This window comes from Pithys albifrons, chromosome 6 (genome assembly GCF_047495875.1).
Source record: "Pithys albifrons albifrons isolate INPA30051 chromosome 6, PitAlb_v1, whole genome shotgun sequence".
In the NCBI taxonomy this organism is placed as follows: Eukaryota; Metazoa; Chordata; class Aves; order Passeriformes; family Thamnophilidae; genus Pithys; species Pithys albifrons.
In genome coordinates this window covers 32,450,693-32,475,955 of record NC_092463.1, presented here as the reverse complement: position 1 = coordinate 32,475,955, position 25,263 = coordinate 32,450,693, and the positions used below count along the sequence as shown (strand labels likewise).

The 25,263-nt window shown below is 36.7% G+C and overlaps 1 protein-coding gene across 4 annotated transcripts in view; it reads left to right on the top strand.

Annotated features, from left to right (window-relative positions):
* Window positions 1-25,263, top strand: part of RASGRP1 (RAS guanyl releasing protein 1) — a 44,067-nt gene that overhangs the window by 14,681 nt on the left and 4,123 nt on the right. For 2 of the 4 annotated variants that reach the window (XR_011698058.1, XM_071558049.1), the window contains exons 3-16: window positions 2,942-3,047; window positions 5,138-5,200; window positions 8,114-8,245; window positions 9,267-9,420; window positions 12,424-12,597; window positions 13,273-13,389; window positions 14,700-14,975; window positions 17,123-17,203; window positions 17,817-17,921; window positions 19,889-19,998; window positions 20,636-20,780; window positions 21,480-21,516; window positions 22,102-22,248; window positions 23,964-24,370. Coding sequence is in view for 3 of the 4 variants with exons in the window: in XM_071558049.1 (XP_071414150.1) it covers window positions 2,942-3,047; window positions 5,138-5,200; window positions 8,114-8,245; window positions 9,267-9,420; window positions 12,424-12,597; window positions 13,273-13,389; window positions 14,700-14,975; window positions 17,123-17,203; window positions 17,817-17,921; window positions 19,889-19,998; window positions 20,636-20,780; window positions 21,480-21,516; window positions 22,102-22,248; window positions 23,964-24,370 (2,054 nt within the window). In the remaining variant the exon portion in view is untranslated. Of the gene's footprint in view, window positions 1-2,941; window positions 3,048-5,137; window positions 5,201-6,244; window positions 6,256-8,113; window positions 8,246-9,266; window positions 9,421-12,423; window positions 12,598-13,272; window positions 13,390-14,699; window positions 14,976-17,122; window positions 17,204-17,816; window positions 17,922-19,888; window positions 19,999-20,635; window positions 20,781-21,479; window positions 21,517-22,101; window positions 22,249-23,963; window positions 24,371-25,263 lie in introns of those variants that run through there. The other 2 variants (XM_071558048.1, XM_071558050.1) reach the window with 2 other exon arrangements.

The window sequence follows — 25,263 nt, the reverse complement described above, 5'->3', positions numbered from 1 at the left end:
CCTCTGGTGCAAGATAATTATGGCTGGATGTGGTGAAGCAATAATACACTTATATTATGCAAGAAAATTCATAAAAATGCTGATCTACTTACTAATACTAGGCAGAGCATACTGTTTTTCTCTGCATCCTTGCAAAATGAAAAGGTAAAATGGAAGACAGACTTCTAGAAGACAGAAATTCAATTTGTAGCTTGGTGCAGAGTGATACCTGTGTTATGTCATAGAAGAGGATTTTGGAATACACAGAGTGAAAGTTCTAGAAGAGAGAGTTATATTTTGTCTTTGTCATCTGGAAATAATTTATTTTATGAAGCGCTTATGAAAAGCTGGTGATTTAATTACAGCTGTATATTTGTAATAGTATGTGTGCACATAGCCATTTGGTTTCCAAGTTAAGCATATACTGAACTGTTTTTCTGATTAAACAGGAGCTGCTGAATGGAGGTTCTGGCAGAACACCAAGTTTTGTAAAATGGATGAATATTGATACAGACCTTTGTGTGCAAGGCCTAAAATAATTTTAGTCTTCCTGAAGACACTGGTACAAAATGCCAAATACTAAAGGCCTGAATATGTATTGATTCTTGATGTCCCAGCCTTCCTCTGCAAACTTCCCACTTCTCTACCTGAATAATGTGCTGTTTTGCATTCAGTGCTCATTTATTCAATTAATAAATGAAATTACCTCTGAACACAAAGAAGGAATACATAAGCTTTGGTTCATGCTATGAAACTGAGAACTTGTAGCATAAGCCAAAATACATATCAAGAACTTCTTATTCCTTGGGGTCTACACTGCTCGCATTTATGGGGCTATAAGACAGGCAGACCTTCCCTCACATGTATTGCTGGATGCGGAATTGCTTCTTACAATTAAGTGCAATTGCAGAAGGCAGCTTCAGAAAATGGTGTCTCATGTTCAGTGTTGAAAGTCTCCTGATGCATAACATTCTCATCCTGAGTGCTGAGTGGTTGCTGCATATTCTCACAGGCTCTGCCAGAATTTACTGATCGGGATTTTTCTCTTTCTCTTGCCTGAGAAGCTGGATGTAATAAGATATTCAAGACTTTTTATTGTACTGAGTTTCCTCCAAACTGACTGTGCTTTTGATAGGAGAGTGAAATTATGCACATCAGTTATATGATAATGCAGCAGGTCCTCTGCTTTCACGTCTTCAAACAGTCAGCTAAAACCATAACTTCACTTGTGAACTGCAACTCCAGGCCATTCTGAGTTGCCTTCCTACTAAACTACAGCACTTTTATGTGAAATGAAGTCAACCTGTCTGCCAGTTTAAACTAAATTTGAAGGGAAGACAGGAACCTCAAAGAAAAGTGTGTGTAGAAGAAAGACATCCAGACAGGAATCTCAAAGAATTGCATGTATAGACGAGAGACATCCAGATAGGTGCCCACATTGGTATAGGGGCAGCTGTGTGTGAGCCCAGACTTGGTTTGATTTGATTTGCTTTCTGGCCAGGCACCTGGAGTCAACCACAACATATATCGCTTTTGGGTAGCTGATACCTTTAAGCATGGGTGAGCTTAAAGCTGATAGCTTGAAGCATGGCATCACTAGGAGGAAGAGAATGAAAGACTTTTGGGGGAGAGTATAGTTATAAAGGGGACCATTGTGGAATGAAGAACGGAGAAGACAGATCTAGAGGAAATCAGGGTTTATTTTCTACCAAAGATCCAATGTATTGCTCAAAAGGAAGGGACTGGGCCCTGGGGTTCTCTCTTCACATTCTGTACCTTCCTGTAGAAAGGCATAGAAATTTTTGCTGAATAACTAATGAGGATTATCTTGTTTTGAAAACATGCCAAATTTAATGTTTCTTTTTGGTGATATGCAATTTAAAAGCAACTTCTCCCCCCCTTTCTAAGTAATAGATGCCATTTTATGTGTTGCAAATCTGCTGTTTCATATCCCTCTTCCATTTTGCCTTATTGTGCATTGCTTCTTTATCTTGTTCCTGTTACTGCTTTTTTTAAAGGTAACTACATTTAACTCAGTAGAGGTTAATTTATTTAAAATTATTCAAAAAGACAAATTTTCTTTTATGTTTTAAAGAGTGTCTAATTCCAGTTCAAGCTACTTAGGTTCTCATGACAGGCTATAGAAGGCTGTAAATATTCATCAGTTAATATTTGCAAATACTTTCATAGTGAAAGTTTTTGTTGTAGAAACGGAAACTTTAAGTGTTCTGCTACATTTGATTTCCTGATCTTTTCAGAATATGGAAAAAAAGTCCACATGACCTAGAAAACAGATGTAGTCTAAAAAACTTGTTCAACTGAAATCCTTATAATGCATAGTTGAAGGAGATGTGTAGGACGTTTAGGTCTGACACAGGGAGTATGCATAGGTTAACCTCTGGGCTTCCTGCGTACATTGTATCTCATTCCATGGGCATCTACGTATAGATCCTAACCTGTGCGTGGACTTTAGTGTTATGTGTGTCATTTGCACAAAAAGCCTCACTTAAGAATATCACTGTTCTGTTTAATAAGTTCCATCATGCCACTGACCAATATGAATCAGTAACTGAATTCGTTTGCTCTGCAATTCATTAATTTGTATCAAAGTTTATATGCATATGCCTAAAACTCAGCATTTAAGTGTACTGCTGGGCTTAGATCATTATGTATAATTATCTGGATATTTTCAATGCTTTTGAGACACTGATACTTTTTGCTTGCTTTTTAAATTTTTTTTTCCTTTTTTTTAAGGATCTTCCAAACCTGGTAGTGAAATGTAGTTATATAGCTCTCATCAGAAAAATTATGCACTTGCTAAGTTAGTAAGTTACTGCTATCTTTGAAATAGCATACATGAACAGACTTAATTAGAATTAGGATTCTGAAAAAGCCTCTTATAAGTTGTTGATGGAGGTATAGCAAGATTTCAATATGAACACTCCTTTTTTTTTTCTTTCAGATTTAGAAGGAAATGCATATCAAAACAAACAGCTGCTAAAGATAATTATTACCATGCATCAGTTTGTCATCTCCTCTGCAGACATGCTTCAGAAACTCATTGATCTATATCCTTTGTAATATTCGCCTGCTGCTAAGGTAATATTGATAGCTGATAAGTTTGAGATGACTAAGTAGAGGATATTTAATCTATAGGTGTATTGCTGTACTACTAATTAAATACTTATTCTTTACATTTTTTCATTGTATGGTGTGTGTTTGTTCAGTTTAGGGTTAGGGTTTTTGTGTGTATTTTGGTTTAACTTGTCATACACAGAGCAAAAAGATGAAACTCCAGTTCAGGTTTAAAGTAGGATAAATCACCATGTATGGGCTGTAGAGGGAATATATAGCAGGTGTTAGATGATGGCAGAAACCTCAGTTAGGTTCTGTAAAGCTGGGCCTAAGTTTCAGATCTGTTTCTCTTCCTGTCCTCCATACAAGTCAAAGAGCAAAGAAGAGTATCATCTGGACATGAAAATTTTCAACAAAAATTATTTCTCTCACCCTCAAAATTGCAATGCGCTGAAATAAATCATAAACCTTTCCTTTCTATTTCTTCCCATTTTGAGGTGACTGCCTGGACTCATACATGTGTGTTTCTGGCTCACTAGATTTTTCATAATGTGGCTGATGGATCATATTGATAATAATAGACTTTCTTAGGAATTTTTAATTCTGGAATGTATTACCTGTCTTCTTAGCTTTACAGAGTGTTCACTGCTATTTAGACGAGCACAGTACAGGAAGATCTGTCATTCTAAGAATCTCCAGACAATTTGGGACAATTTGATTTAGATAATCCTTTCTTTCCTCAAACTCCATGTCTTACAGGCATTTATAAGCAGCATTGTTGACAGCAGAACTTTACTGTAGTGTTGGATTCTGGCTGTCCTGCTGCTTCACTAACCTCAAGTGTTAGATCAAGTGTCTTGAGCTACAATTGTGGTGTAGTGTTGCATTTAACTTAGGCTTATGTGCTCTGTGGAAATGAAAGAAAGTTAGTGCTTAAATCTTTCTGAGATGGAACATTTTCTACTGTCAGAGAAGTGATTCAGACTTTTGTCAGACTTTTGTATTTTGCAAGATTGGTTTTTAGCTCTCTATAGCTCCCTGTAAAGACATTGAAAGTTAAAGACAGTTTTGAATGGATCAGATAGTCTGGGCTCTTGTATTTTGCAAGACCTCGCAAATGTCCAGTATCACCATTTTTTATATCCTAAATGACAAGAGTTATTTTAGGTGGTTATAGATTATTTATAAATTGTCTAACTTCAGACGTTCAGACTGGGGCCTTTCAGAATATTTGGGAACTTACTCAGACCTCCCCAGTTCTGTAGTCAGGCTAATGTAAGCATTCAGTATGGGTGTTTAAACTGGGGATGGCATGTCCCCTCAGTTGCAGTAGATTTAGGCTGCAGTTACTTTCAGTGAAGCTGTGAGAGGATCCACAAGGTGTTTTCATCAAATTCTGTTTTTCAGATGTGAAAATGTGTGTGTCATCTACATCAGGAGAATCTAGACATGCATAATACATTTTCCAAATGGATTTTCCATGTCTTCAACAGGCATTGGCTACAATATCAAAACATGTTTTATAGAGTTAATAGACTAAAAATATGGGTGTTTCTTTCCAGTTATCACAGCAAGTCAAGTGAAAACTTGTGTAGCTAGACAGGTGAGGTTACTATGGAGAGGCATGTCACATTTTGTTCTGCAATTGTTGTATACAACTAGTTATGTTTAAAACTGGTTAAGTTTAAAAGAAAATAGCATCTTTCTTTTAAAAGGTCCAGTGAATTGTAATTAGCTGAAAAGGATTTATTCATAAATGCAGTGATTGATAAATTTGTTATTACTGTTTGAAATTTGAATGAGATGTGCAAGGGCACGAATTTTAGTACAAACTGTGAGGCATGTTGCAAAGAAACATATGTAGAAAACAGAATAGTTTCACTACTTAACACTTGGGCAACTGCTTTAATATTACTCATAGTAGTCATAGTTACAATGAACTTCGGTAACATCCTTGGTTTATATATATTTACTTTGTGTAAAATGCCATCAGTAGAAAGATTTCTATTGCTTACAGTTTGGGAAGTATCAAGCATGTTGTTTCATAGTGAATGGATGTGGATTTCCTTAACAGTTTATCTACCTATCTTAATGCTTTAGAAAATAACTCTTCCATGATGTGTGTAAAGATATGCTATTTTGTGAGGTAAGTATATTCTTCATTGGTAGCTATTAGTTTGTAGCCATCCATGTGGCATATATGTTTTTGCATATTTTAAGCTGACATTAAAGGGAGAATCAAGTATTCTGCTTAGCTTTCCAAGGTGCACTTCAGCAGCTTTACACAAAAAGGCCCCCACAACTGGCTTTGAGATCTGTTTAAGTGAGTGTGTGAGTTCTTTGGTCACAATTTTGAACTGAATCTGTGTGAATCTACATCTTAAACATCCATGAAAATTGACACTGCTCAGGAACTGGTAGCATTGTATCCAATATTATTATATAGGCCTATTAAAAATGAAGTCGCATATTGCAGACAATTTTATATTAAGCAAAACTCTATTACATTTGGTAGGTAATTCTAGTAATTCTATTTAGTCACTTGGAATGATCCTGGAACACTTTTTTTCTTCATTAAGTATGGTAAGGTTTTATATCTCAGTTTAGAGAAAACAGAAGAAAGGAAAAAAAGATGCAGCTCTAAGAGATTTTTCACAAAATGGGAAATAATTAGTAACAGAAAAGTAGAACTTGTTTTAAATAGTGATGATTTTATTATATCAGTGCAGATTATTGGTTATGTTAGAATGCTTTGGTATTGTATGAGATCTGGTAACATTTTTGCTTCTAGTTGAATTCATACATACATGCATCCCTAAGAATGTGCATTTCCATTTTTCCAACAAGCACAGATTTTTTTTATGTTCTGTTCAGCTGAGCTGGCAAAATGCCAAATGCCAACCACAGAGTCAGAGCCCCCACAACCCAGAGGAAAAGGGAGGGAAAAAACCTAGAACTAAAACTGAAAATGGCAAACCTTTTATATTTACACAGAAGAGAGAAAATTAAAAGCCAAATGTAATATATTCAAAGGTAGGAAGAAAAAACAAATAACTCCACACTGAATTGCCCAACCAGTAATACAGATTTCACTACCCAGATCCACAAAACACCCCAAAAGATGCCTCCCAAGAGACACCCAGCAAGAGAGGAGAACCAACAATGAAAGTAAAAAAGTTTACCTCCTGAACTAGAACAGCTGTAAGTAGTGGTGAGGTTTCTTGCTCCCAGCAGAGTGGTAGTAGGTCCCCTCAGCACCTGGCAATGAAAGGAAAAAGAGAGAGCTAGGCATCTCCTACACCTCCTTTTGTACCTGATTGGACATCAAATAATATGAAATATTTCTTTGGTTGCTTAAGTCAGATGATGCTTATCCCCGCTAATCTACTATCTGGGCCTACTAAAATTAAGGCCTAATCTAGGCCTAGCTAAAACTAAGGCCAAAAATACCACAGTATCCATTTCTTATTTTATATGACATTAAACTCATATCTTATGTTAGCTTATTTCTCGCGCTTGAATAAAATACCACAGTATCCATTTCTTATTTTATATTATATGACATTAAACTCATATCTTATATTAGCTTATTTCTCGCGCTTGAATAGTCCTTGTTTTTTCTAGGATTGTCTTCTACTCTTTCAGCTGGTAGACTTTAGTCCATCAGGGTGGATACTTCAGGCAGGAAAAGCAGGCAATTATTGGGCACTACCTTTGGTTCAGCTCAGGTTTTCTTCACCTGGTGGTTCATTTCTTGCAACATACAACTCAGAAAACAAGTTATTTTTATTTCCAGGTTAAATTTCTTCGAGGCACACACTGGGTCGTTTCATCTTTTTTCATTACTTCCTAGGTGTATCTTGGTCTTTGAGCAAAAACAATCTCATGGATGGGTTTGCCTTTGCTCGAGGCAGGATTAACCCAGACTGCTTTACTTAGCATACGCCTCTAGTGAATTATGGGAACTTTATCTTCATCCACAGTGGAAAGGGACTCTGCCTGGGCAGGACTAGCTCGGTTGACAGAACTCTTAGTCTTGATTTTAATAATGGGGCTTTAGTACTGGGTCCTGAGTCTGGCTGGAATGGAGTTAACTTTCTTTATAGCAGCCCCGATGATGCTGTGCTTTGAATCTCTGAGTAAAACACACCAACATTTTAGCCATCACTGAACAGTGATTGCACAGCCTCAAGACCTGTTTCTCATAATGGGGGATGAGCTTGGTGTTGGGAGGGGATACAGCTAGGACAGCTGACCTGAACTGACCTAAGGAATGTTCATGCCATACAGCATCATGCTCAGCAATAAAAAGTTGGGGATAGCCATTCCAAAGTTGCTGTTGCTTGAATACTGGCTGGGCATCTTGTGTGAGATAATGTTTGCCTTTGCATTACTTGCTTTTTTATTTCCTTCAGTTATTAAACTATCTTTATTTTGGCTCACACATTTTTCTCACTTTTGCCCTTTCTGTTCTCTCCTCCACTCTGCTCCAGGGGAGAAGAAGGAGTGAACATGTGATTTGTTATTTGGTTGTTGACCAAGGTCAACCTATCACAATGAGTGACAAGTCACATAAAGGAATTGAAATTGTGCATGTGGGACTGAATCACCTGTAAACTATTAAATAGATTTAATAAGTAATTTTTTGTGACTATTATAGCGTATTTTTGATGTCCAGACCAAATAATTTAGAGTTTTAAAGGAATATATAAAATCTAAAAGTTCATTAAGAAAAACTCAGCTTGCATATTATCTAGATTTATAGTGACACTAGAATTTTTCATACTGACTTTATTGCAAACTTATATGTAGTGTGGTGGTATACAGTATTAAGTCTGGTAGTTTCTAACTTGTTTTTAATCTTGAAATTTTGGTTTTTGATAAAATCCAGGTAGCCTAGCAAAAGCATCTAAAAGTGAGATTTATCCCCCGAGGTCGGTCAGGAAGAAATACAGCTTGTGAACAGGAGCAGATATCTAAATTTCAGCCTTACTGATGTTAGTATAAAACATTTTTTTTGTGTGTGTCCATGTATGTGTGTGTTTTAATTGTGCAATAGGTATTGGATTACAGAGTTCTGGATTATGTTCAAAATGGACGCTAAACTATCCACGACTATGGAGGAATTTCAAGAGCTGGTTAGAGCTAATGGTGAGGAGTTACACTGTCGTCTAATTGACACATCTCAAATGTGAGTGCCAAAGTCTCAATATGCTCAGAAAACAAATTTTTTTCTGTGAATTTTATTTACTTAAATATAATGTTTCTCATAAACCCTATGTTATCTGTCCTTAGAAGAGTTTACACTTTATTACAGATGAAATACTTATGTAGTGGAACAGAATGCCTTGCAGGAATGACTTAGGTTGAGTTTAGCTGCAGCATAGACATGATTCTCTATGCTACCTAAGATTTACTCTATCCAGGGAACTTAGAAAATTTCTGGAGGCCTAATGATTTTGAGAGAGCACTTGAAGCCATATAGGAGAAAACAATTTGGTTGGATAACAGATAATGGTAAAATAGTGTGTGTATATTTTAGCACCAAAAGTAAGTGAGGATATAGATTATTACATTGTCAGATTCTTGATACTGTTTTATGTGATTTTAGTTATAAAATGCTTGTCCTGTCCATAAATCCTACAGCTATACATCACATAATTTTTTCTTGGGAAGGACTTTGTGATATGAGAGTAAGATAGTTCTGTGGGACACCATAACAGTGTGAATTCATACTTTGGGTGGAAATGCACAGGCTAACGCAGAGCAGAATTTGGCATACATTTTATATCTGGTTATGAAAGATGATTTTTTTAAAATACAAATAAATTTCATTACTCCATGGCTGAATAACAAAGGGGGGACAGTTCATAGTCAGAGGCTGGTCAAGGAAATCTGTAAGAATTATCAAATGGAGGGGCACTGAATGTGTTCAATGAAGACAAGGTTACAGACTGCTGTTCTAGAAATGCAGTATAGACTCTCACGCTGTTTAGTAATGTAATTGTATTGTACCTAATATGCTACATCAATATAATAAAGACAATATTTTTTCATATACTCTCTAATGCAGGAAAGGAGCTTGTGGTTTGGAAATTTTGATAATTCCCTTTTTAATGCAGCAAGGCATGAAAACAATGTTACATTTGTATTAGGGAAAGAGGAAAACTTTGCTCTTCAGAAAATAACTCATGGTAATTCTGTTGTTAAAGCAATTCCAGGGATTGGTCTAGAAAGCTGACACAGCGTGTAAAGGCCAACACCAGTAAGAAACGGAAAGTCTCTCTTCTTTTTGATCACCTTGAGCCAGAGGAGCTGTCAGACCACCTTACCTATCTTGAATTTAAGTCTTTCAGAAGAATATCAGTAAGTGATTTAGTTTTGTCTATCTATTTGTCTATCTATTTTTTTAAAATAAAGCAAACATGGGAAAGACTAACTCTGCTGCACAACTGTTTACAAGCTAAGTCTGTGTCCAAACTCTTTTTTGTTTTACTAGTGTTGAAGGAGGCTAGTGGTACTTACTTTGAGTACATACCCTTTTGCTACAGCCATTTGAAAGAGCGAGAGTGAACCTGAACTGTGAAACAGAGCCAGGGCAAGGTCAGTTAGAAGGAAGAGAAATACACCTTCTTCCAAATCCAAGATCTTCCTCCCAAGAGTCTCTTTTTGTTAGAACAAGTGATAACATTGGGCATAGAAACAAGTAGCCTCCTTTGAGTCAAATCAGTAATCAGGCTGAAATGGGATGAAGGAAACTTGGAATATTCCACTACAGTGTTAACCTTCTGTGGCAGTAGGGAACAGTGCAGCATTCTTGTGCAGGGACTGTGTAGAAGCTGTCTCCTGGACTCTGCTTGCCTTTTTTGATTGTGCATGACAAAGTGAAGACTAGAGATAGGAAAGCACTTTGGAAAATGCCATTTTTTAATGTAAGGGTAGTTTAAAATATTTTATTAGACAAGCTTTCAAGTATACAAACAATTCTTAAGGATTTATCTCATTTATGTTTGCTTTCATTTGATTTGTTTTCTAAGCTATGTTTGTAGCTGATAAGTTGCAAACTTCCCTGTGCACCTTGGCTTCACTGACATCATTGTATGCTACAACATACCTCTATCGAAACCTGATACAATTCACACATGGAAAAGTGAATGTTAGAGACCAAAATCTAAGATGGTTGCAAAGCCAGTGTGATGATAAAAGTGTGACACTACAATTGAAGATGAACCCTTGCAAGGAAAGGGTCTCTCAATAGATGGGGAAGATTTCACTGTCATGTGTTAGTGTACTTTATTTTGAGCTGACAGTACATGACTGTTTTGTGTTATATTCAAAAAGCTGTAGAGCCAAAGTCATGCACAGATTGCTGCCTGTAGGCAGTAATAATATGCAAAGCTTATATAACTCTCAATATTTTCAAACTCTGTGCAGATATAAGGTAATTAATGATTACTGAGTATAACAAATATGGTTTTAGTCAGAGTGTGATGTGTCATGGGGTTCCAAGTTACATACATATATGCATTCTATATGCAGGGTTCTTGCATGTTTTGGTATAAATTGAGTTGATCAAGACTTTAGATCAGAAAAAAAATTAAGAAATAGCTCTATGAATTAAATCTTTACAAAATGTGTTAATGATATGCTAAGCCACAGAATCCTTTTGTTCTTCTAACATGGCACCATATACTCAGAGAAAAGCTGCAAATGTTCTTAGTCACAGAAATAACTATTTAAAGGTTTGGATATTTGAAAGTCAGAAAAGAGTACTTGATCCCATGAACATATCCAGCATACAGCAAAATCTTCCATGAGACAACATGTATCTTGCAGCAAATTAAAATGGAGTAGTGTTCACAGAGTAATGACTGCAGATATGCTGGTGCTTGGAAACTGTTTTAATTTATAGTCATAAAATATACAGAGAGGCTACATTATTTTGTAAGAATCTCGATTCTGCGTTCCTGTTGAGGCTCTTAAGTTAGTCATTGCAATAATAGAATCTTGCATTATTTACGTACCTGAATTTCTTGACCATATCTTCCACTAACAATCTTGTTACAGCTTACCTTATTAATAAATTTGTGCACCACAATTATTTCAAAATTTTTATGTAGCAGGTTAGACATAAACTTCTTCAGCATTGAAATTTTTTTCTGAAGAAGATGACTGCTGAGAACAAAATATAAACTGATTCATAATTGTACTGAAACTGCTATGAAGTCTATAATTAAGTAGTCAGGTATTGCAAAATTATCTATCTGTATAGAGTAATTGCTTAAATTTTAAGATCCAGACAAACTTGGCTGGGGTTCAAAATTCAAACAGTAATTGTGATGGAAGAACTATGTCATCTCCGAGACAGCTCTACTTATTACTGTTAATTATTCTTTCATTTTTAATTTAATATGAGGAAAAAATCCAGAGGTGTCTGCTGTCATATATGCTTTTAAAGTGTTAATAGTTCTTATTAAACAGATGAAAAAAATTAAAAAGTTGCAAGAAAGTGAGCGAGGGAGAGTAAGAAACGAAAAACAACCTGACAATTTATGACATTTCCTTAAGGATCAATGTCATTCAGCATGTTCCTGTGGCCATAAGAAAGGAATATTTGTCTATTACAGCTATGAATGTTTTGGTAAGATGTTGGTATTAGTGGTCGTACTAAAGAATAAATGTATAAATCCCGTGCCGCATTTTCTGATGATTCAAATTCTTATGTATTTTTGTTAATGGATAAACCAAGAGAATGGATGAAAATTGCATCAACAAAAGCTAATGGCTTAAAAAGATCAAATACAGGTATCTACTGAATAATTTTAGAATGCCTTGGTTAAATAAGAGAATCTCACAAGCTGTATTAAAAATATTAAGGCATCTCTAGCCCTCTTTCTTAATGGTCTTATCTCAGTTTCATATTAATCTCATTGAACTTGCTTTTTGTGTTAGTGTAACTTAATGTAGAAGCATGCCTTAGCTACATAGACTGAACACTGAAGTCCCTTAAAATATTACTGACTTACAAGATTACACTTTAAATTCAGTGTAACATTCCCTATAGAAGCCTAGACTCAGTGAATCTATGAAGCCACTGAAGCTGAAAGCCCTAGTTCTGCTCATCCTATGGTTTATAAGAGCCAAGGGTCCTGAGATGTGGCAAAAAGCAGCTTTCAGTTAATTTAATTAGTTAAAGCCTCTGCTGTGAACTGAAAAAGCTTTTACAAAGGAAAGATTTCAGTCTTATGGATTTTTAAGGTATGAAATACATCTTTTATATCTCATTGGAAAAGCAGACCTCTGCACAGAGATCATGAAGTACATGAAACTTACGTGAATTTTCATTTGCACTTCTTTTGTTTGTTTAAGTTCTCAGATTATCAGAACTACATTGTGAATAGTTCTGTGAAAGAGAATCCAACAATGGAAAGATCAATTTCTCTTTGCAATGGTATCTCTCAATGGGTGCAGCTAATGGTTCTCAGCAGACCAACACCACAGCTTCGAGCTGAAGTGTTCATCAAGTTCATTCATGTTGCACAGGTCAGTTAAAATCTGACATGTTTGGTGTTTATTTTGTCTTTCTCTGATACCTTTATATAACTTAATAGTCCTTTTTCTGCTCTTCCTATGCTACTACTGTAGAGTGAACTGCAGTGCTGGCACTGGCCTTCTGGTTCACACACACCATATGCGTGTTTGTGTATGCTGTGCTGTCATACCAAGTATTCAGAAAATGCAGCGTCAGGGCAGCAGGACTTTCTCCTATTTATTCTGAAGAAATTATTTTCACTGAAAAACTCGACTTGCTTTTGAATCAGCGTGTGGTTTTGGCTGTAATTAAAAGCATTCCACCAGAAACACCTTTCTGGATAGAAGCAGAGCTGTGGTCCTATGGGCATTCTTTGCATACTAATTGACCTGCAGTCATAACCAAGATAATAGGCAGTGTTTCCTAGTTGTGGTGGACTCTAGGAAGAGTGAGAAGGAGTGAAGAAGTACTTTGAAGACTTAGTGTATCTGCAAATTTCATAACAGTAGAATAACTTCATGTTACACCCAGTAAAATCACAACTCATTACTTAAATACATGAAGTCAAATGGCACAAAACTTGTAAAACTTGAGTAGGAAAATAGAGGAAATGTAAATCTGATCATGCATGTTGAATGACTCAAACCTTTCAATAATAAATACTGACTTTCTGTATGTCAACACAGAAGCTCCACCAGCTGCAGAATTTCAATACATTAATGGCAGTGATAGGAGGTCTCTGTCACAGTTCCATTTCCAGGCTCAAGGAAACGAGCTCATGTGTTCCTCATGATGTAATTAAGGTTGGTATTGCTTCTTTATGTTTTATAAATAAGATAATCTTTAACTTTTTTTCATAAAATTTTGTACAGAAATCAACCTTACTTCATTGGGTAAGATGGAAAGACAGAACAAAAATTCCTTTGGTTTTGAAGAATTTTTATTTGCCATTTCATCTCTACATCACCAGTCACTTCTACAATTCTTCCAACTCCACCTTTCTTCAAGACTTTTACAGATTCTCTAAGATTTCTTTTAATCCTCAGATGTGACTTAAGAGAATAAGATACTTTATTATTTTATTTTGTCTTAGATCTTAAAGATTTCATATAGACATCTAATGAGCATGTTTTCATCACAGTATGATCAACTTGAATGAACAGTGCATACCTGGAGTGTAGATCTAATGTGTGACCTCCCAGTGGTAATGGTTACAGCTCTCAGAATCTCTAAAAACCAGTTAGCAAGGTTATTTTAGAAACATGTTGTTTTTCAAATTTTGTAATTTTAAAGACTGCATATGTGTACATCATTTGATTAACTTCTTGTATCAGGAAATCCCATGCAAGTGTTAATAGAGAGCAGATAAAAAAAAGCTGGTGTGACTTGAGAACACATGTTAAGGTTTAACATAGTTCGTAAAGCTTACAAATCAAGGGGTGTGACAGGAACTTCCCAAAGAAAGTCAATTGGTCCACTGATTGTATAATGTTAACTTTTGTACCTCTTTAGTTTTAAACATGGGAAATATTTATACTGCTAGACTGAAGATTAATTTGGCCTTTACAAAAAACCCAATATAGTATTTCTAATTAATTTCCATGGAAAAAGTTTTCTTAAAAACACAAATGAACCACAGTATGAGTTCTGATCACACAGCAACGGGATCATAGAACAGCATAGGGTTTCTCTGCCAGGACTTTTCCAGCAATGCCAGCTGGTGACCCGAAAGTCAGAGAAGTGCATTCCACATTTTAGAGTGAAGATGGCTGTTCTGTAAATGTCAGAGAGCTTGTGCTGTGTTTATGCATTAATTGCATACAGATCCCTTTGATTTGAGGGCATGACCTTTCTTTTCATTTGACTAAATGGGGAATTGTAGGGAGACCAGCAGTATAGATTAGGCTATAGATGAAGTATCTATAATTACCTATTAGTACCTAGATTATAGGTATACGAAATCTAGAATACCCAGATTTCATTTAAAGTTTTAAAATCTATTTCAAAAGTCATTGTGAGTAAACTCCTTAACAATAACATGGGAGTTGTGCTGTATGTCAAAAAAAGAAAGTGTAATCAGTGTTGATTTTTTTTGTTTTCTTCTTATTTCTAGGTGTTTAATGAAATGACAGAACTGCTTTCATCTTACAGAAATTATGATAGTTACCGACGGGCCTATAACGAGTGCAGTAACTTTAAGATCCCAATCCTTGGGGTCCACCTGAAAGACTTGATATCACTTTATGAGGGCATGCCAGACTACTTGGAGGAAAAAAAAATTAACATATACAAACTATACTCTCTGTATAACCACATAAATGAGCTGATACAACTCCAGGAAATGCCACTTCCCTTGGAGGCTAATATGGACCTTGTTCATTTGCTTACAGTAAGTCTGTTAGATAAGATAAATACCTGCATTTAAAAATTTTATATACCTTTCAAATAACTAATTAGGGAATTCAATTAATTAATTAATTATGAATATATAATAATATAAGAATTTTTTCCCTTAAGGGGAAATGTACAGTAATAGAAGAGAAAAAGCTGGTGATACTGATTTATCTGATTTATCAGCCAGAGTAGAGGTGCCAGTTCAGCAGTATGCTTCCAATTATTTCTATAAGGGAAGGAATTGTTTATTTCTGCTTCATTGTAGTAGTATGCACTCTGTACTTTCACTAAGGAAGTGCTCTGAATCCTTTGCTGATAAAGCCTAAATAGCAAGAAAGATAGCAAGCTCCCTTAGCTGCACCTTGGAGGCAGAAGATTGCATACAATTACTCCTTGTGTTGAAAACACAAACTTTCACATAAAAGTGCAGTCATTCAAGATATCACATCTCTAGCCAATTCTTCTGGTAATTAAAAACCTGTCTGACATAAACATGAGTCAAATATAGTTGTTGCATTACTTTTGCAGTCATATCTAGTCAGTGCCATGTTACTAAAAAAATTGAAATTACCTCGGATGTATGTTACAATAATAGTTTTAACTTCTCCTAGTAATTTAAAATACTACTTTTTATTAAAATAGTAAATTACCTTTTTGCTTCTCAGTTTTGTTTAGCCTTAACATGTATCTCAGATTGGAAAACCCAGATAGTCCACCTTCTGGTTATAAGTCCTGATTCAGGAAAAAGCTAATTAATAGATAAAAATGCTTATATGTCTGAGGTTATTTGTTATCTCTGGGAGCACTCTTGTGTGAAATTAAGCACATACGCCTGAGGCCTGAAATAAAGCAACATGAATTTCTTACTTTTTCCTGCTATTTGTTTAAATGTTTTGTCTGAAATGATTCTAAATATTTTTTCTTTTATATAATGTTTTATAAAAATGGCTATTACAAATATGCAGAACTTTGGTTGCAATTTCATGCAGCTATATATGACAGGACATAAATGAAAACAAATACTTCATTTCAGTGCAGGAGCTTCTGAACAGCTAATACTCTAGGACAGATAACTTTCCTGGTTTTTCCCTGATTTTTCCAACAGTCTTCCTCCTTCGTCTGTTTCCTTTAATCATATTCTTTCCCATTAGCAGGCAAATCGGTTTGAAGAGGTATCAGTAATTACATACATAAATCGTGAGAGAAGTAGCATAACGTTTGGACTTGTGTTTTTTTAGTGTCAGAAACTACTTTAAGATTTCCCCAAGAATCTACAATTATTGACTATTATGAGTACAATAGTAATTCTTGCAGTTGTTTACAAGAAAGTTATTGCATATCTGCTATTCATTGGATAAAATAGCTTATTTTTGTTTCTTAATTTATATAAATATGACTGCAGCAATTTTGACTCTTTTGTAAAAAGTTTGTATTTTCTTTGGACTTGTCAATGATACATTGAGGCTTGTAACACATTTACATCTGGCATTTCTATTCAAGTAGTCACAAACTGTCATGTCACCACTCTTCATCCTAGCTTGGAATTTGCTTCCAGTTAGTAAAATATTTGCTAAACTATTACCCAGGACACATGCAAAAGCAAAGATATAAATTTGATATATTTATCCAGGTGTAATGTTTCTCACTTTACATAACTGCTGCTGACAGGTAACGGTTCTCACTAATCATATTTTAGTCCATCTTTTATCCTTATCTTACACTTAGCTCAACACGGTCATGTGTGCCATGTTTAAACAAGAGTTTTCTGAGAATTTGAGATGACGGACAGTTTCACTGGAATGGTGCTTTTGTACTTAGCTGCGCAATAGACCACTTGCATATTATGGGAGAGAGAGTTTTTTTCAGGTTATGTATTAACTGACTGCTAATTATGCCTACAGTTACTTGCTGTGCTAATGACTGTAGTGGTGTAGTGTTACAGATTTCCACATAATGGCAACAGCAGTCTGGAATGTAGCATTGTCCCCATTTCAAATCACTGCCAACACCTGGACAGCTCAAATGCATTTTTCTAGGTGCAACATAAATTAAAAAATAATGCATCAAAAATAAGAATGCACTCCAGAAACAAGTTTATAAAGTAGTACTGACTTGGAATTAAACTAATGTGTTTATTTTCAGCTCTCCCTTGATCTTTACTACACAGAAGATGAAATTTATGAGCTTTCATATGCGCGAGAGCCACGAAGTCACCGAGCTGCCGTAAGGGTTCTTAACAAAAGATTATTAACAAAAGGAATTCTTTTATGAGTAATGTAAATTCCATCTCTTGCATTAATTTAATTTATTTTTAAAATTTTGTGCTAAGTTGAAAACATTTTACCTTTATAGACTGAGTGAAGCATAAATTATTTGGCTAGTGATGAAGTCTAAGCTATGGGAGAGTTGACACCATCTCAGGTTTTATAATAACACAAAGACAAATGAAGTTACTTGTATAGCGACATGACATCAGTCTCAGTTTTGGCAATTGACAATTGACACTGTTTCTTTCAAATGAAGAATTTATATGATTCAAATGATGAAACACATGAGTGTTAATGGTAATTTTGTTCCTGTTTCATAAATATGGTAAAGATGATGATTTTTCAGGGCTGCCAGCAAACTGTGAGCATTTAAGGAATGATGGCTGTTTTGAACAGTTCAGGGAAGAGCTTCCTGTGAAATACTATGTAATAAGCAAAAGTATGATGTCAGGTCCAACAGATCATTTCTGCAGTCCTGTATCACATAGTCCACTGTCACAAATGAAAGAAGTGTGATATTGAAAATCTTTCCATGTGGTACTAATGATGTTCCATTTGATTTATTTTAGCCTTTGACACCTTCCAAACCACCAGTAGTTGCAGACTGGGCCTCAGGAGTGGCCCCGAAACCTGATCCAAAAACCATCAGCAAACACGTTCAGAGGATGGTAGATGTAAGTAAGGCTGGCCCATGTACCTATGTCACATGAAAGGTGGGAGTTTAGATTTTTGCCTGTCAGTAGCCCCAGGAAAATCAAGACCCTGGTGTCGGACAGTCTGTCAGCATTTCGTAATGAGAGCCTTTACCAATAGATTCACAGGGTCGGAGGGCACCTCGACCACCCTTGTGAGGGGGGACTCAGCAGAGTGAAGACCCCTCAGTGGGCCCTGCCAAGGTGTTCTCCACTGCCGACAACTGCAAGGACTCACTTTAATCATTTAGGGAATAACACTTTTATTAATACAAATTGTGACAGATTAATAAGGTTCAGAGGTTGTTGTGATACTGTCTACTGCAAAAGTTTTTAAAGCAATCTACTGATACATATATTAAGAAAGCACAAGCTCTAATATGAAGCAATTTACTAATATGCTATGGGGTAAGCACAAACAAAGGCTTTACTCCTAAAAGCAGCATTTAACGCCCGTAGAGTATAATTCCCACCCAAAGAGTCTCTCTGGAGGTGAACAAGATGGACTCAGTCTGTTCACTGATCCCAGCAGTTTCGGTGGAAATCTTCTCCCACTTTCCTCCTGTCCCCAACCTAACTATTTTCTTTATGTTTGGGTGGAGTTTGAGTGGCTCTAGTCATAAATACCTTTTATTTCTGATTGGTGTACCTAATGGGAAGGGGGTAATGGTCGTTCCTGGCACTTGAGGAAGGGGTTTGACACAGTTGTTAGCTTCAGCAGCAGAACATTTTCATTCTCCGTCGTCAGACAGGTACTGTTGGTCTCAGTACCACAGTGTTCTCCCATTCTGCTGGGATTTGAATGGAGAGGGGCCACATAGTTTCCACTTTGTTCTGTTTGTCTGAGCAGATATTTATTGTTCCGTTGGGGAGCATGTCGACCTCAGTCCATCCAGGGAGTTGCAGCTGCTTTTTACCCTAAAATTCTGAATCCCCTCCAGGTTTAACTCTATCCATCATCCCACAACCTTACATATCAGTTGTAGCCTTAATCTTTAAGTATGCAAAGATACAGGGATGGGAAAAAATAATGAATGCATTCAAAGTGGTGCTGAGCTTGTGAGCACTTCTGTCCTCACAAATAGGTATTTTTGCCTAGCTGTAAATAGCATCAGTGACCAATGAGGCACGGATGGAAATTCTTTAAATGGCTAAGGAGATAGCAGGAAGTGTGAATGCTGGTTTGTATGTTTTCAGTCACTCTTCCAAGGAGCTAGGAAGTCCATTTCTATCAGGGACTCCAACAACATGTTATTGGTGAAGTCTGACAGTAAGCCTCTCAGTGGCTTTGTTACAAACACCTATTGCTTTTTTTTTTGGGTGCCCCACTTTATGGGAAACTGCCAAGTAAGGTGATTGATTCCAAAACTGCTGGGGAGAGAGAGTTAAAAGTTTGCATGCCTGCTTCATCTCTCTTCTTTCTAAGCACTTCCAATATTGTGAGGCATGCTGTTTTGGAATATATTTCTCAATTTGACCGTGTGCTCCTTGCCTTAAGGGCCAGAGAGAAACAGTAGTGTATTCCACAAGTGGAAACATGTATCTACTTGACAATTCTGTCATGATTTTCTCCTAACATTGAGCTGATAAAATAAGCTAGGCAACTACACTGACTTGGCTACAGAAATCATCACTGAGAGCACTAATTGAAACCATTAGTATAAGCTGTTTATGTGGGCCTGGAAAAAATGATCTTAAAGCAAAAGTCAAAAGAGTTGTCATTGTGCTGTGAAGCATTGAGTCCAGCCTGTGTTGACCTGATGTTTTGCTTCAAATCAAGAAATCATAATTCTTCTTTGGTCTCAAGCAAAAAAAGCAATTAGACTGTTGCACTGTTTAACAAGACACTGGGAGAAAATGGGAGAGGAAATCCATAAGCAATGTGGACTTTCTGAAGTGGTAATTCAGGCCATCCTCATTATAAACTATTCTGCTATTACCTTGTGCAGTCTGTCTTCAAAAATTATGACCATGATCAGGACGGATATATTTCCCAGGAAGAATTTGAAAAGATAGCTGCCAGCTTTCCATTCTCATTTTGTGTAATGGCAAAGGACTGGTGAGTACCTGCTTATCAACTTTGTAGCATCTGTTTTGGGCAGGATTTGGGGGATTTTGTGTTTAAATTGTATTTCATTAGGGTGATGAAACCATCCTCTTCACGCACAAACAGAAGTGAAAACAAAACTGACAAAAGTACCTTCTAAATATGTTGTGAATGACATCTTCATGGGCTTCCAGCAGTAGTAACCAAGCTGATTTAGAAGGAAGAACAGATAATAGAAAAAGAACTATTTTTTTTAATATTCAGTATATGCTACTAAAGAACTTTCCTAAGATAAAGTCGTCCCTAAAACCAGAAAATTGTCAAATGTGCATTTTGAGAAAATTAGGAAAATTTTTCTTAATAAAGCATGGAAAAATACAATAGTGATTATTCAGATCTTTACTATGAAGTAGTTTTGAGGTTGCATTACATGTGCAGATATTACATTTACCCTTATAGTCTGCACTTCTGCAGATAAACTTCTGTATATTTTGGGAGTAATTAACAAGATTAATTGTCTGAGACCAGTCCAGTTTTTTTCCCCATTAAACTATCACTATTATAAAATAGGAAGAAAGATATGTTTAATTCTCCTTATGCTTTTAACAAAATGTATGTCTCACAAACAACTTTTTTTATTTGTTTTCAGGGAAGGTCTCATTAGCAGGGATGAAATAACAGCTTACTTTATGAGAGCTAGCTCAATCTACTCCAAATTAGGACTTGGCTTTGCTCACAACTTCCAAGAGACCACTTACTTAAGGCCTACTTTCTGTGACAACTGTGCTGGATTTGTAAGCTTTTTAGTAAATTATGTTAACATTTTTCTTTTTTCTCTCATAACTGACTTGTGTTGTAGACAGAAATAGATCTATATAAAACATCAGTGAAGCTATATAGAACATCAGACTTCTGCATGTGTAGCTGTTTAAGGTACCCTTTACACCCCTCTTGGCAGTACTAATATCTGTTTAAACATGGGTCATACCTTGTGGTGTTTGGTTGTGTCACCAAACACAGTCTCAGCCAAGACTTCCAAATTCAGAGCCTTCCACTCCATGGCGCTGATAGAACTCATGTCCTGACACACACATGACACGCCCACTGCCTAAAGCACAGAAAGATTTAATAAAACTGACTGACCTACCACTCTACAGTTCAGCTGGAATCAGATAAAGGAGCTGAGATAGAAGAATTCTCCATCTACCACAGCTACACAGCTTCTCGGGGGGGCTATCAGATCTGCTGATGTGTTCCTTAGAGACAAGGTCAAGGTATTTTGTTTGTGATTAAGGAATACACATAAAATATTCTGTTTACCTGATGTTAAAGAGGAAAATAGTTCATATTTTGACTTTACCATTAAAAGTGTAGGAAAACAAGATATTCTGCAAGTGCTCTTATCTCAGAAAATAGTAGAGCTTTTAGTGTATTTTTATTTCTGTGCAGAGAAATATATTAATATGTAGTGTTTCTGTTTGTTTGAATTTCAGCTATGGGGAGTCATTAAACAAGGATACAGATGCAAAGGTAAGGCATTTTATACTTTGTTAATTTTAAACTATGATTGATGATGAATCGCAAAAAACCTCATCCTGAGATCCACTGCTATGCCTATGGACCCCTTTAATCTGACCTCTCAGGGAGGAGAAGACTGATTTAAGAATAGTATGACAGATGAAGAAATGGAAAGACGAAGGAACTTGTAAATGACAGCTCTAATGCTTTGCAAGACATGACTGAATTCACAGTGTTTGGCAGCAGACTCTTGGGAACAAACACTAACATTCTCTAAATACTGTGCAGCACATTCCCAACACGTATTTTGCAGTTTTCTTCCTTGTACAGGTATTTGCTTTCTCTTCAACTTCCACAGCCAGAAGACTGTTGTGACTGAATGTTGCCATTTTGCGTCTTCATAATGAAAAGGAGTTTTAGACATATATAGCAAAGCAGTGTTGTTGGTCTGTTTACCAGGTATATGTTGTTACAGGTAATGTGTGTAGAGAACTCTAAAGAAGGTTTCATGCTTCCCAGGGAGGCAACACAGAGTGCAAGCTATCTCAGATGCTACATCAGAGCGACTGAATCATGTAAATTTTGTTTTGTTTACAGACTGCGGAATGAACTGTCACAAGCAATGCAAAGACCTGGTTGTGATAGAGTGCAAGAGAAGACCTAAAACTTCAGCTGCAGATAACAGTCCAACATCTGCTCTTGCATCAAGCCTCTGCCCAGCGGGAGTCAAAGAGCAGTTCCATGGTAAGTAAAGATCACATTAAAAAATCAAAATATCTAGATAATCTTTCCTTTGCTCCTTATTCTTCTAAAGCTGAATTGTACAGCATAGTTTTAGGGTTTGTAAGTTAACTGCAGTGTTTTATCAACACACAAACTAGAAGTAGGTATAAATGAACTGGTATCAAGTAACACCATTACAGTTCTAGACTGAAAAAAGATGGACTCCCTTTCTGGGAAATCTCTTGTCACACTACACAGTGTATGGTAAATAAATTCCACAAAAAAAAGGAGTAAATATTCTGCCAGACTCTCATGAGAGCTAGACGCCATGATCTGAACAGTTGGCAGGTTCCCTTAACTCTCTCACCTTGTGACAAACAGGTCTTGTTTTTTAGCACTGTTGTAACATTGACTACTGCACTGTTACAATTCTGATTAAAATATTGAGTTTATAGTCAGTTCACTTACATATTTGTGAGGCAGGAAAGCCATGAGCTGTCTTTATTTTTTCCACATCAGTTGCTGAATCTATAACTCTTCTCCATTCGTCTGTGTTTCACAGACTCAGAAATGAAAAAGCTACACTTCCCTGTTCTCTTCTCCTTATATCAAACAAACTGTATAAATTTTTCATATTGTGTAGGCTTCCAAAGGAGGAATTGTTGTCCTTGAATAAAAACCAGGCTACTCTTGTTTTTCTTTTGGCACTGATGTTCCAACTCTCTCTATATTCACTTTCTTTGAATTTCTCTCCTGCTCTTTACCTTTACCCAATGTTCTTCAAATCTGGTTCCTGACACTTTAATTATCAATCTTTTGTATTGCATTTAAGAGTCATACTGCTGGATTCCAGCTTAGTTTTCCTATTGGCACTTTCATGCAGCTCAGTGCAGCCAATTTCTCTCGACACTATGTGCATCTCTATGACTGTACCCACAATGGCTGCAGCACTATGTAATAACCACCTCGTGGGATGTCATGCTTATAGAGATAGAAATGTAGCCTGTTACCCCATCCATCATCACCCAGTGCATCAGAATGTGGTACCTCTCAGCACTACATCATGCCAAATCATGAGAATTCAAGTCTAGTTGAAGATGTACAGATGAATTGTTCATCTGTATCCTCATTTAATTCTCCAGAGCCCGAAGCAGCTCTTGGACTGATTGTTCTTTCCCCTCATGTCTGAACAAACAGTCTTATTCTGTTTCCTTCCCCAAATAAGAAATTACTGAAATAGGTATTTTTAAAATCCTTTAATCAAATATTTTATCCATGGCTTCTAACATTGTGGGCTACCCCTCCCTCTGTTTTTACTTTTAACTGCAAAAGATTTTAGGATGACTTATAAAAAGCAGGGCAAAATTAAAAAAATCATTATTTCATCTTTGTGGACAAGTTGTATCTTACAGCTTTATGTTTTGATAACACTGAACAAGGACCCAGGTTTAATCTTCCAGCCCAATCACTGATATAAGTGGTCTATATAAAACCTCTTACCCATCTCAAGGTTTTTCTCTAGCTGACCTTGATGGCAGACCTGTTTTCTTCTTACTGATCCATATTTATCTCACTGAGACAGGGCAAAGAGTTGTTCCAAGGGACAACATTGAGAAACTTCTAATGACACCTATTTTGGAGAGCAATGAATATAAAAATCAGTAAGGAATAAATGTTTTATTTTTAAAAATCATGTTTAATTACTATGCCTCCTGTTTCTCCTTTCCTGGGAGAAGACCTTGCCTCAGATTACCATATGTATTTTAAAGGACAAGAAGAAGGATCATTCACATTTCCTAATGGAGAAGTAGTGGAACACAGTGAAGACAGCAAGGACCGAACCATTATGCTCATGGGTTCCTCAGCTCAGAAAATCTCAGTGAGACTGAAACCAGCTGTCGTTCATAAAGCTATACAGACTGATCCTGTACTGCTGGCTGGTGATGTATCTCGTAAGCGAAGAGAGAAAAAAGAACATAGGATGCGAGAAAATCCTTTTCTCCAGGCAGCTCCACTATCCACCTTCCCAAGCCCAATTCTAGGCCGCAAAAAAGCATTTGTTAAATGGGAAAACAAGGACTCCAGCCAGAAAATGAAGGAGGAACATCACAGCTGTAAACCCTCATACCAGGAACTTGAGCAGGTAAAAAAATGACGGAACAAATTGTATTTTACACAACAGTACTGTCAAGTGGTTGGAGGGTGTGGGGGAGTGGCGGGGTGGGAAGGTGGCACCTTACTCCAGTGTAATTGTCAATCTAACAGAACTTAAACTATCCATGAATGGCATCTTATATTTTTAGCCTCTAACTCCAGCAATCTTTCACTTCAATTATAAATTTTAGGACAATTATAGGACTTAGGAGTAAATTTTGAAGCCCTTGTTAACAATCATGCTGATCCCCGTCAGTTTTAGAATGTGAACGTAATCCAGTCACTGAAGACAGGATGTTACTTCACAAAATGTGGAACATAGTTCTGAATTTCTCCCTGATTTTGCTGGCCTCTGCTCCCCTAAGAATCTATGGGGATGGGAAGGCATGAAGCTCTGTTTTTGTTCAGCTGACAAGTGTAAGTCATCCTCAAATTTTGCTGTGTAAACAGACATGATGCTTCTTGATAGATTTCACCTGCATCAGCCCAGTTGTGTCTTACCTTATTCTACAAGGGATCTGACAAAGGAGCTACTCATAGTACTTGGAGTACTAATTGACAGGAAGCTCAACATGAGTCAACAGTGTGCCCAGGTGGCCAAGAAGGCCAATGGGATCCTGTCCTGTATCAAAAATAGCGTGACCAGCAGGACCAGAGAAGTGATCCTTCCCCTGTACTCTGCATTGGTGAGGCCACACCTTGAGTACTGTGTTCAGTTCTGGATCCCTCAGTTCAGAAAGGATATTGAGGTGCTGGAGCGGGTCCAGAGAAGAGCAACAAGGCTGGTGAAGGGACTGGAGCACAAGTCCTATGGGGAGAGGCTGGGGGAGCTGGGGTTGTTTAGCCTGGAGAAGAGGAGGCTCAGAGGTGACCTCATCACTG